General features: G+C 35.9%; 1 protein-coding gene across 1 annotated transcript in view; it reads left to right on the top strand.

Annotated features, from left to right (window-relative positions):
* Positions 1-13,811, top strand: part of RhoGAP1A (Rho GTPase activating protein at 1A) — a 465,208-nt gene that overhangs the window by 96,333 nt on the left and 355,064 nt on the right. Inside the window, exon 5 of the mRNA XM_090368823.1 lies at positions 3,926-4,033. Coding sequence (XP_090224949.1) covers positions 3,926-4,033 — 108 coding nt within the window. The remainder of the gene's footprint in view (positions 1-3,925; positions 4,034-13,811) is intronic.

Raw genomic sequence — 13,811 nt, 5'->3', positions numbered from 1 at the left:
TTCATTTTCAATGTTTCCGGACAATTCTAATAATGTCCAAAAGTTTTCAGTTGTGAAAGGAGCAGTTCATCTTGTTCGTCCAGTCGTTGTTTGACTTCTGTATTCAATGCAAATCCCGCTTTCGAAAAACAATTTTGAATAGTGTATTCAATGACATCGTTTGTCCAAACTTTTGCCAGTTCAGAGATGCAATCTCTAAGGTTAATTGTAACCTCCAAGTTTCTATTTTCTGATAACGCATTGACAATCTTTGTTATTATTCTCTTTCGATAATGAAATTTAAAATTTTTAATAATGCCTGGTCCATTGGCTGGAGTTTTGACGTTACGTTTGCACTTTTAAGTTTGGAAGAAATACTGGCAGTATGTGCTGAACAGTTGTCAGTTACCAACACGATTTTCCTTTTTAATTGTTTTGTTATACGCTTGTCTAGTTTTAATATCCATTCTTCAAAAATATCACTTGTCATCCATGCTTTTTTATTAAAGGTGTAGTCAACTTCCAAAGATTTTGTGCCTCTAAAACATCTTGTGTTTTTTGATATTCTGATGACTAAAAGTCTTAATTTTTCACTTCCTGTCATATTGGCTCCAACTAGCACAGTGATTCTTTCTTTGCTTTGTTTTCCACCAAAACATTTATCCTTAAAAGCAAGTGTTCTATTCGGTAAACATTTAAAGAATAAACCCATTTCGTCAGCATTAAAAACATCCTTACGCTCATATTCTTCCAAAATCTTCTTTAATGTATTGTTCCTCCAACTGTTGCAGTCTTCTTCGCCTACGTTAACACTTTCTCCACAAATAACCTTTTCCACAATTCTGTGGCACTTCTTAAATTTATCTAGCCATCCAGTGCTCGCATTAAATTCTGTATGTCCAAGGGACTGTGCAAATTTCAGAGCTTTTTGCTTAATTATTAGGCCTGATATCCTTTTCACGTATCATTTGCACTCATTTTAGAACAACTTTATCAACACCTTCGTATATACGCAACTTAATTCGTTTCTCGTCTGCTCCTCCTTCAATTGCATTTAAAATTGATTCTCGATTTTCTAAAATCGTAGATAAACTGCTTGTAGGTATGCCACATTTCTTCGCAACATCTTTTTTCTTAAAACCCTGGTCAGTATCATAACAATCTTTGCTTTATCATTAACACTTAAACATTTTCTCTTCGACATTGTTTCCACAATTGTAAAAATTACTGGACTGAAGCTTTTGCCGATACATACACCACAAACTTCGCTGTGCTGGCCATATAGTGAATTGTTAGTACTGCCTACTCATTGACATTTGCTTCCAATTCAACAGTATCACGTGACCTTTCCTATCAATTACTTTGAAGAAATATACGACTTTGTGAATTTCTTTTATTCTGCTTTCATTCATATATACAAAAAGAATATTTATGGTTAATGTATGCTGTATGTTACTTTTCAGAAAAAAAAAATACAAGAGCATATAGCCTATGTGATTGATGACGAACGAAATTAAAAAAAAAAATTCATTAAAACCATCTATTGGGATTCCAGTTAGATGAGAATGGACATATCATATAATGATTGACAGGAAAGTCACGTGGTACAGTTGAGGTGAGAAGCGAATGTCACTCAGTAGGCGTTAGTAAAAACTGACTATGGTAGAATTCTATGTATTGCCGCCGCAGCATGCTAAAGTTTACTGCAGCAAATTTCGTTTTCCCGAACATCAATTTACAAATCTACCCTATTTATTGTAATGTTTACGACCACTTTTAAGAAAACCCATTTGGTTTAATAACTGTAACAAAAATGAAATAACAACCCTCCTACGGGTGTCAATGGCCCACAAGTGTTTACTAAAAGGATGATTATTTAATTCCAGATGCTAGTGTGCAATTTTGGAAGGAAGGAGGCAGTATATTTGAGTGGCTGTTTAGCAGTAAATGCTTTTACTAATTTTTTTAAAAATTCGTTATAGAGAGACTAACACTTCACTATATGGGGTTAATTTTACATGTAATTTCATTTAAAGGTGCAATGTTTTGCGAAAAAATTTGTAATATAGAGAAGTTCCACCAGCCCTTACTAGTTTTAAATGGCTCCACATTTTTTTTTTTTTTAGGTGAGCTTTTTTCTGATCATCATATAGGCTAATCTCTTTTTTTTTTAATATAATATTTAACTTAACTGAATTCTGCGTTGGATATTATCTTCAATAAAATTATTTAAAGTCTCTCCATTTCAATCCTAATAGCTCTGGCCTAGCCCAGCCCTAGTTGCTTGCATTGGAATAACTGTCTTTCCCGCTGCTAACAGTTAAACCTGCCTGTCCTAAATTATGGCATACATTCGCTTGTTGTTGACCGGAATCGATTCGCTTCAAAACATCTAATTTAATTTTCAAATTCAGTCTTTTTCTTCCATTTGTAGTCTTCATACTGCATCCAGACATCGTTGCTTTTTCATTCTTATCCGCCATTATTAACTCTTCGAATATCATAATTAATACAACCAACTGTGTTGGTTGTATTAATTATGATACAGTGTTCGAGTAAATTGTCCATTATGCACGATGTCTAATACTGTACTGAGTGATAACTAGACTTCGTATAAATGCATATAACACAAATATTACAAGGAATATACGTGATCAATTTTTAAAATGTTGATCTCAGAACTACATAACAAGTCACTGTACTGCAATTAAATTAGCCTGTGAGAAAATTTAACTGAGCGTGGCAAAATTTCTCAAGTCGGCGTGGTAAACATTTTAATGTGTTTTGCTGTTCATTTTCAAGCTGTCGACTCCATCAGATGAAACGTTTTTGCTAAATATGCCAAAAAAATGCAATCTGTACACTGGTAAAAGAGCGTTATAGTGATTTGTGACATTGTTATAGTCAGATACCAGTTTATAATATAAGAACATCGTTATAGTGAATCAGCGTAAAGCGAACCACATTATAACGAAGGCCTTCTGTAATCATAATAGTCCAGTATGAAGTTCTCTGAGCAATGCAAGTAGGCTGGGACAATTGGGTTGTGCCAATGATATACAGGATCTTTGCCATCAGTTACAAGGAGATGATTATCCATTGTATAAGTCAATATTTAGGTCACACCTTGAATACTGCATTGAGGTCTGGATGTCTAATTTTAGGAAGAATGTGGAACTGTTGGAACAGATGCAGAGAAGAGCAACAAGATTAGTCAGGGGCACAAAAGGGTTCTCTTACCAAAAAAAGATACTTTATAAATTGCAGCATCTGTAAACCAGGCACCTGCAGGAGACTCGATTGTAGTAATTAAGGCCTTAAATGGATTGAATAAACTAAATGCTGACCGCATTGAAAGGTTAAGGATACCCTTCCGCAAATGAGACAAACAACAGGATATAAATTAAAATTGGAGGGGGATGGTTGCAGATAGATGAAAATTCTTTCAACCAGAGGTGACTGAATGTTCCAACCAACTTCTCTTTGTTGTTGTGGAAGGGGTAGTTTAATAAATGTAAAGAAGATTTAGACAAATTATAAGAAGAAGTGGGCAATTGAAGTGAGTGAGTGTGTGCTGTGATACTCTTCAAGCTTGCTTCTCTGCATCATTTTGTCACTGCTAATTATGCACGTTTGCATTTTTACTCATGTTCATCTTATCTTTTCATTTAATCTATTTCAGTTTCCAAGCGCAAATTTGTGTGGAACTAGTAATACAATAAAACCATTCTCTTTCTGCAACTCCAAAACGTTTAACTCATTTTGGGTTTATTTCTGTCACATTTATTTCATTCTCCCTTTTAAGGAATAATAAAACAAAATCTCATATTTTTATTTTGTTCTAATTGCTCTTTGGTAATGAGAATAGTTACATAAACATTGTGTAATTTTTTATGCAGAAAAGTTTTTCATATTGATTCATTGTTTTACTTGGTTTTTCTTATAGGCTAGTAAACTTGGTGTGTATGCAGCTTTTCTTCAAAATTATTCAAAAGCTATAGAATCAGTGAGGAAATGCAGTTTGGGAAATGCTAAATTTTCAGAAATTACAAAGGTAAGTTTTAGCATTTAAATATTTCTAAAATGGCATGCATTAGATGTTGGTTGATTGCATTTAGTTATATAATACATGGAAAAATTTTATGTTTCTTGCTGTTACGTAATTTTTAATCATTGAGTGGCATTAGTAATTTGCATACTGATATCCATTTCATATTATAAATTACTAATCAGTATATATACATATATTATTAAATATTGTAAACTGATTTGATATTGAATAAAGCATCTCTCTTAAAATATCTTCTGTCATTCCTATTTCTATTTGTTATGGTTTTAAAAATAGATCAATAGCATCATGTTTGATCCATTTAGTGACCAATATCTATTATGCATGGAGTTAGGAAAGAATTTGCATGTCATGTTTGTAGCTATACAAGCAGCTTTTGATTCAATTAGATCCACCATTGTCGAATTCACTGCAAAAGGTTCTTTATTGTATGCAAGTGCCCATGTCATCCTCATTAGCCATTTTCAATCCACTGCAGGATGAAGGCCTCTCCAGCAACTTTCCAGTTCCTTTTGTTTTGTGCAATGGCCATCCATTTACTACCCACAGACTCATGAATTTCATCTGTCCATCTCCGTTGTTGTCTTCCAGGTTTTCTTCTAGCTCCTCTTGGGTACCATTCTGTTATTTTCTTAGTCCATCTGTCATCATGTCTTCGAGCTATGTGTCCTGCCCAAGACCATTTTAGTTCTTTAGGTTTGATAAGAATGTCCTTTACTTGAGTTTGCTGCCTAATCCATGTGTTTCTTTTCTTATCTAACAGTCTGATTCCCAATAGAATTCTTTCCATTCTTCAGTGTGTAGTTCTCAGCTTCTCTTCCATTCTTTTGGTGAGTGCCGAAGCTTCACTTCCATAAGTCATGGTGGGGAGTATACATTGGTTCATTATTTTACATTTCAGACAAATTGGGATATTGCTCCTCAATATGTGACCATATTTCCTGAATGCTATTCATCCGAAATTTATTCTTCTCTTGACTTCCAGCCATTTATCATTATTACAGCTAATGACTCGTCCCAGATAAGTATATGACTCCACCTTTTCAATTACTGCTCCTTCAATCATTATATCCCTTTCTGTGGCATACTTGTTCATCATTACTTTTGTTTTAGATATATTCATCTTCAGTCCAAAATCCTTGCTATCCTTACTAACTGTGCATAACCAATTAAGATTTTCCTCTAATTCTTTGGAATCGTGGCTTATGACCACAATGTCATCTGCAAATCATAAATGGTTTAGGTACTCTCCGTTCACATTGACTCCTTTCTGCGACCAGTCTAATCTTCTGAAAGCTTCCTCAAGGGCAACAGTAAACAACTTCGGAAATATTGTCTCAATGTCAAACTCCTTTCTCAATTTTAATTTGCTAATGTCTTTGTCTAGGAGGTAGCATTCTCATATATTTTCTTCAAAATCATAATATATATATGGGGCATTTATACCTTATCTTTCCAGTGCCCGAAACATTGCCTCATGCTGTATGGAGTCAAATGCCTTTTCATAATCAACAAATGCCAGGCATAATGGTGTTTTATATTCATTTGCTTTCTCCATTAGCTTTGACATTACATGAAGGTGATCCATAGTTGAGAATCCCATCCTAAAGCCAGCTTGCTCTTTCGGTTGATTCTCATCAAGTATTTTTTCTAATCTGTTAGTAATGACCCTTGTGAATAACTTGTAGATGTGGGATAACAAGCTAATTGGTCTATAATTTCCAATTTCCGATTTATCTCCTTTCTTATGCAGCAAAACTATGATTGCGTTATTCCACTTCTTAGGTGTCACACCTTTTCTAATGCATTTTGTGAAGAGTCTTGCCAGTTTTTGTGTCATGTCTCTTCCTCCCAATTTTAACAACTCTACAGTAACTTCATCTTCCCCTGGGGCTTTCTTGTTCATTTTCTTCATATCCTACGTCATGAGGAAGGATATCAGGTATGTTACTAATTTGCGATCCATCTTCCCCACTGCTGGAATCATTCCCTCACTCCTTGTATAACTCTTTATAGTAGGTCTTCTGCTATTTGAATTATGCCTTCTCTGCTATTTATAAGTACACCATCACTATTCTTCAGTTTCAGTATCATTTTTCTTTCTGTATTACTGCTCGTGGCTGCTGATTTAAGTCCTTTGTTTTCCCTTAATGGTTGTTCTACTTTTCTTGTTTTAAATTTTCTTATATCCTCTCTGAGTCTCTTTCTAATGGCTTTGCATGACTCATTATACTCAATTTTCTCCTTGTCAGTGTTTTCCTTGCTCTTCATTTGTCGTCTTCGATTCATCATGACAAGTGTTTCTTGACTAATTTTTTTTTTCTTTGGATTTCTTTTTACCTATAGGTTTCTTGGGCTTTATCTTTCAGAAAGTTGTAATATTCCTCGTCAATATCTTGGTCCTGAGCAGTCTGCAGAAGCTCAAACTTGTTCTTAAGTTCCAGTACATACTGCTTTTTCTCTTCTGTTATCTCAAAGACCTTTGTATTATTTACTCGATTCAGTTTTTTACTTTCTTCTCTTACATCTATATAAAGTGTGCATCTTACCATTCTGTGATCACTTCCAACATTTACCTTGTTCAAGACAGTAACATCATTCACGATATATCTTCTGTTAGTGAGAATGAAGTCTATTTCATTAGTTGTTAATCCATTTGGGCTTTTCCATGTCCACTTTCTGTTCACTCTTTTTTTGAAAAACAGTGTTCATTACTGACATTCCTCGAGATTCTGCAAATTCCACAAGTCTCACCTCTTTTATTTCTTTCACCAATTCCAAAATTTCCTGTAGTTCCACTTTCTGTGCTGTTTTGTCTCTTTCCAACCTTAGCATTGAAGTCCCCCATAATGATAGTATAGTGAGTTTTCTGTTCATCTAGAAGACTCAATTTCGGTGTACATTTCTTCAACCTCTTCATCATCATGGCTTGATGTCGATGCATAAATCATTACTAAACCTAATCATTACTAAACCATTCATTTTAATAGAGTGTTGTATTTATCCATTGATTTAGTGAATATTTATCCAGCCGTTACAGGAATATTACAAAAAAGGCTCTTTCAGCTGTCCTGTTTTCTTCTATTTTAATGCTGTTTTTTTCTTTATTAAGTTTCTTTCAGTTCCTGTGAGGGTGATATTAGTCTGTAAAATCTGGTGGTCCAGTGATGTGAGCGTGTCAACTCTATAATGAAGTACTAAATTTTATAATTTGGCCAGCATTTAAATATGTTTGTTTAATCCACTTAAGTACAATTAAATCCTTTAATTCATTTAAATGAGAAGATTAATTAACTTAAGTTCTAAATCTTAGAGAAAATGCCTTGAGCATCGGGGTTAAATATAACTCTAAATTTATCAATTTTACATTGGCTATGAACTGTATTGATTTATATTAAGGAAAGTGCTGAAACATTAACTCTGAGACAGTTATGAGATACTCAATTAGATATCCAAAGATAATTTTTGCATTTTTAATTTTGAAAAAAAAAAAAAAAAAACCTGATTGGAATTTATGCATGCATGCTCTCTTGGATATTGCAGCTGAAGATAGTGTATTTTCATTTGCAAGGATATGCTAATAAACAAAATTCCATTTGTCAACGTTCTTAGTGAATATGTGCTTGTTAACAAATCTTGAAACATATGAGTTATAAGATAACATTCAGAATGAAATAAATTAATTAATGCCAGAGATATTGATCAAAGTTATGGAGAGTTTCATCACTAGAGCAAAAATTTGTCAAGATTGCAGACATTGAAAGGTTGTAAGGTTTTGTGATACTGAGAACCCCATAGTAATCGATGAAATGACAATTATATCCAAGTCATGTCACTGTTTAGTGTAGAATTACCACTTGATTATCATTTCTCACTTCTCTGAGGATAATGAACATATAGAAACTGTTAATTTGTGTGATTGGTTTGAACTCACTTTGCAAAAGTTTGGCCAAGAAAAAAAAAAATCATAAATTTTCAACAGGAAACCATAATCTGAAGTAAGAGAGGATGAGAATTATAAGAGATATTTTCCAAAACAGCCTAATCTCATGCATTGGATACATTGTCCCCCTCTCCAACACTGGGGTTTTTTTTGTTTTTTTTTGTGGGGTTACCTAAAATAGCATGTTTGTTAATAAATTTTGATGAATTAAAAGACAGCATTAGAATGAAATTAAGCAGGTAGCATCAGAGATATTTATATTGACAAAAGTTATGGAGAGTGTTGTCACTAGAGCAAAAATTCTTCAGAAAAATGATGCCAGACATTTAAAGTATGTAATTTTTCATAAATGATATGTAATAAAATTTTGAACAAACACAAAATACCATTTTCGTTTTTATACAGATTTTCTGCAGTTTTTTGTGTTTATTAAAAATTTAAAAAGTTATTGTCATTTCAAATGGGTAAAGATTTGGGTGACCCTGTGCAGTAAGCTTCCGCTTATACTGCTATCCCACTTTTTTAGTTCTATTTTCTGCTAGTCCCATGATCAATCCTATGAAGTGCTATGCATTTTTTAATGTATATAGCATTACTATTTAAAACACTTCTTCCCTTATAATTTTTTTTAAGGTTCTAAGAAGGAAGAAATCTAGATATAACTCTCCTTCCTCTTGAGTTTTGATTTTGGGAAACAGATGATAGGAACTAATGTGTAAGAATCAATTTATGGTGAAATTTCTTTAATTCATGGAAACTGTTTCTAGCACACGTGACATTTATTTTATTTCATGTTTAACTTGAAGTTTGAAAGGTGGAAAGGCTGCTCACTGCTGCTCGGTGTCTTTTATTTATTGGTGAATTTATACAGTTTTTTTTTTTTAATTCAGCACTGTTTATCTACTTTCCTTACTGTTACAATATTGAGTATATGTGTATTCAACTTGGAATGAAGAAATTTAATAAGATCTTTTTAAACATTTTTGTTTTCCTTTAATATGCAAAGAAAGATTGAAAGTGACAAAAACCTAGTGTAATACTAAGTGTTCAGGTTTTCATTTGACGTATTGCTTGCATATAAACTATTGCTTCATAAACATTGCAAAATAGCTAAAAAAATTAATATCTCTAAAATATTGTTTAAAAGCACCATAACAGCAGTTTTTTTATCTGTTTATTTATTTTTGTAAGTCCTTTTGTACTTTTGTACATGTTCAAGGGCTGATCAGTAAAGAGTGATTAATTGTTTTTTCATAGCATACCTTTATTAATCATTCATAATTTGATGGTCCTTTTCAAAGTAGTCCCCATATGATAATATGTACTTGCTCTGTTTCTGCTGTTCTTCATAAATATAGTGGAAGCCATTTTTTGACGTGCATTTGAGAATCGCTTCCAATTTCTTTACAACCTTTTCTGACAACTGGACATGTTTTGCTTGTAGTTCCTTTAACTTTGAAAATACAAAAAAAAAAAAATAAAAAAATAAAATAAATAAATAAAAAAATCGCAGGGTGCAAAGGCAAGGCTTGTAGAGCTGACGAGGAACACATTTGACATTAATGCTGGCTAAGTAATTGATGACAATATGAGCAGTGTGAGGGCTCCCATTATCATAATGCAGCCTACCACTGACCTGCATGCAGTTGTGCTCGTTTGTGGCGAATGTAATCTGATAAAGTGTGCAGTACAGTTCTGTAGTAAGGTTGTGTAACAGTTGTATAATGTGGCACAACATGCTGGTAAACCATTCCTTGAACGCCAAAAAAAAAGAGAACCATAATCTTTCATGCAGAAGCCACAACTTTTGTTTTTTTCGGCGTTGGAATTGACATAGACTTCCATACAGAGTATTAGCATTAGCATTAGTAAAGGCATTTGATGCAAGAAAGCAAGCTTATGCAGCATCAGCCAAAAAAAAAAAAAAAAACCCACTTCCACTTCACCCCTCCGTTCGTTCAAAATACCTGTCCAGCTGAGCCTTAAACTTATTTAGGCTATCAACCTCCACTACAAGGGATGGAAGTCTGTTCCACCAACCAACCACCAGCTGGCTAAAGGCAAATTTCCGCACGTCTATCCTACATCTGTCTTTCCTCAATTTGAATTTATGCCCTCTCAGGTGATTTTTCTGAGCAGAGGAAGAATCCCATCAGCATTGAGCATGCTTAAACCATTCAACGCTTTATACACCTCTATCAGATCACCTCTCTGGTGCCTAGTCTCCAGACACTGTAATTTGCAAAAATTAAGCCTTTCTTCGTAAGAGCACCCCTTTGTTCCATTCACTAATCTTGTTGCCCTTCTCTGTACTCGTTCCAGTAGCTCTACATCCTTCTTGAAATGAGGCCTCCAGACCTGTATACAGTACTCCAGGTGTGGCCTGACCATTGCCTTATACAAGGGAATAATCACCTCCTTATCCCTGCTGGAAAAATTCCTGTATATCATTGACAATACTCCATGAGCTACTCTTGCAGCCCGTCTGCACTGCTCAGAGAACTTCATATCTGCCTGCACAACCACCCCCAAGTCCCTTTCATTCTCTACCACTGTCAGTGTAGTACCACAGAGTTGATACGTTGCTCTGGGGTTGCTGTTTCCCATGTGTAGTACTTTACATTTGTCAATGTTAAACTTCATTTGCCACCTCTCAGCCCATCTGCTCAACCTTTCCAGATCCTGTTGCAGCAGCATAGTGTCAGTAGTGTCCTTGACAACCTGTCAACCTTCGTATCGTCTGCAAACTTGGACATTAAGCTTGATATACCATCATCAATATCATTTATAAATACAGAAAACAATAATGGACCCAAAACTGAGGGACTCCACTAATAACATTAGTCCACAATGAGCAGTGTCCATTGATTACCACTCTCTGTCTTCTCCCCCTCAACCACCCCTTTATCCATAGCAGCAATTTGCCTCCAATGTCACACTGCTCCAATTTGTGTAGCAGTCTTCCATGTGCAACAGATGAGAGCAGATGGGCTGAGAGGTGGCAAATGAAGTTTAACATTGACAAATTTAAAGTACTACATATGGGAAACAGTAACCCCAGATCAACGTATCAACTCTGTGGCACTACACTGGCAGTGGTAGAAAATGAAAAGGACCTGGGGGTAATTGTGCAGGCAGATATGAAGTTCTCTGAGCAGTGCAGACGAGCTGCAAGAGTAGCTCATGGTGTCTTGTCAATGATATACAGGAATTTTTCTAGCAGGGATAAGGATGTGATTATTCCCTTGTATAAGGCATTGGTCAGGCCACACCTTGAGTACTGTATACAGGTCTGGAGGCCTCATTTCAAGAAGGATGTAGAGCTGCTCGAACGAGTACAGAGAAGGGCAACAAGATTAGTGAATGGAACAAAGGGTTGCTCTTACGAAGAAAGGCTTAAGTTTTGCAAATTACAGAGCCTGGAAACTAGGCATCGGCGAGGTGATCTGATAGAGGTGTATAAGGCTTTGAATGGCTTGAGCATGCTCAATGCCGATGGGATTCTTCCTCTTGCTCAGAATAATCACCTGAGAGGGCATAAATTCAAATTGAGGAAGGACGGATGTCGGATAGATGTGCGGAAATTTGCCTTTAGCCAGCGGGCAGTTGGTTTGTGGAATAGACTCCCATCGCTTGTTGTTGAAGTTGATAGCCTAAATAAATTTAAGGCTCAGCTGGACAGGTATTTCGAACGAACGGAGGGGTGAAATGGGAGTAGTGTTTTTTTTTTTTTTTTTTTGGCTGATGCTTGAATAAGCTTGCTTTCTTGCATCATATGCCTCTACTAATGCTAATGCTAACAGTATCAAAAGCCTTTCTAAGATCCAAGTATATAATATCAAAGCTATTCCCTGCATCCAGTTCTTTTGTGACTGCATCATAGTATCCAATCAAATTGGTCAGGCAAGACTTCCCCGTAACAAAACCATGCTGTGTCCGAGCTATAACTGAAGTCTTGTCTAAATGATCCTGCAGTGCTTCTTTAACCAGTGCCTCCATTAATTTTCCTGGAACAGAAGTTAAGCTCACAGGTCTATAATTACTTGTGTCAGCCTTTGATCCTCCTTTGTGAATTGGGGTCACATTTGCACATTTCCAGTCTATGGGTACCTCCCCTGAGTCCAACGAAGCTCTCATAATTATGGCTAAGGGTTTGCTTACTTCCTTTGCTGCCTCCTTTAATATAACTGGATAGATCCCATCCACCCTGGGTGCCTTTCTTGTGTTTATCTTCAACAGTTTCTCCTCCACTTTACTCCCAGTTATTTCAAGATTCTGTAGCTTACTGCTAGAGTTGAATACACCTCTGGCATTCCCCTCGCTGAATAACTCCTCATGTGTGAATGTCGATGCAAAATATTCATTTAGTTTGTTAGCTACCTGAGCAGGATCATCAACAGTTGACCCATCAATATCAAGTGGACCAATCTCCCCTTCCTTCTAGAGTTTACATAAGTAAAGAACTCTTTGCTGTTTTTCTTTGCATCCCTTCCCAAGGATTTCTCGTAATCTGCCTTCGCCTGCCTAACCTCCTTTGTAACTTGGTTGCATATCAACTTGTATCTATCATAGGCTTCTGTGTCATGTGTTAATTTGTAAGTATCCCATGCATTTTTCTTCTCTGCCATATGCCTCATTAGTTCATCTGACATCCATTTTGGCCTAAACCTTGAACAATATTTCTTAGTTGGTATGTAAAGCCTAGTAGCTTGCAAGATAAGTTCTTTGAATGCTTCCCATTTTGAATTTGCTGTTGGTAACATCATCAGTTGGTCCCACTGTATAGAATTTAAATACTGTCTCAGTCCATCGTAGTCGCCTTTACGGAAGCAATAACCCTTCCCTTTACCCCTAATGATAGTTACCTCTTTGAGTAAATCCCACTTCAGCACACTGTGATCACTGCCACCTAGTGGTTCATTTATCTGCAGATTCTTAATGCATGAAGAATCACTGCTGATAATCAAATCAAGAGTATTACTCCCTCTAGTTGCCTCCCGAACATGCTGATGTAGAAAACAATCATCCAATAAATCCACAAAAGCCCTGCTAGTGTGTGAGTGACCAGCCCCCAAATTCCAGTCAATATCTGGGAAATTAAAATCTCCCATTATAAGACTCTCTGATTTACTGGCCCACTCTATTTCCCTGTACAGTTTCTTATTATACTCATCAGAGTCATTGGGCCTATAGCACCCTCCTACTCTCAATTTTGATCTCCCAATGCTTATGTCACACCAAACTGACTCAACACTGCACTGTCCAGCGATGTCGATTGGCTTCACTTCCTTGGTTTTTATGTGTTTCTTAACTAATAGCATAACCCCTCCCCCCTTCCTATCCTGTCTATCCTTTCTGTAGACGTTGTACTCCCCAAATTGCAGTTCTGCATCCCTTATATCTGTGTGACACCACGTCTCTGATATCCCAACAATATCTGCCTTTGATGTTTTGAGCAATACCTCAAATTCATCAAATTTATTTACTAAACTCCTAGCATTGGTGTACACGCAAGTATACCTGCACCTGTTTCTATTCTTAGCTACTCTAACACAACCCATGTGTTTACTTGTACCGCAATGGCTCCCAGCAGTCTCTGAAATACCATGCATCATGTTTTTAAGGCTTCTGCTCATTCTAATAGAAGCAGTGCAAGAATCTCTTTCACCTCTGCCAGTGGATACTGTCAATCTATTGGTCTTTGTCTCCCCCCAAACTAGCAGTTTTCCGACCCACCTAACACTGCCTCGATAGCATCAGCAAATATTCTTGTACCCTTTCTATTTAAGTGTATCCCATCCCTGTAGAAGCAATCTCTCC

Source organism: Mastigoproctus giganteus, chromosome 1 (assembly GCF_048544385.1).
Source record: "Mastigoproctus giganteus isolate SK-2022 chromosome 1, ASM4854438v1, whole genome shotgun sequence".
Taxonomy (NCBI): Eukaryota; Metazoa; Arthropoda; class Arachnida; order Uropygi; family Thelyphonidae; genus Mastigoproctus; species Mastigoproctus giganteus.
Note: the sequence above shows the minus strand (reverse complement) of the source record. Positions and strands in the feature narration are given on the sequence as shown.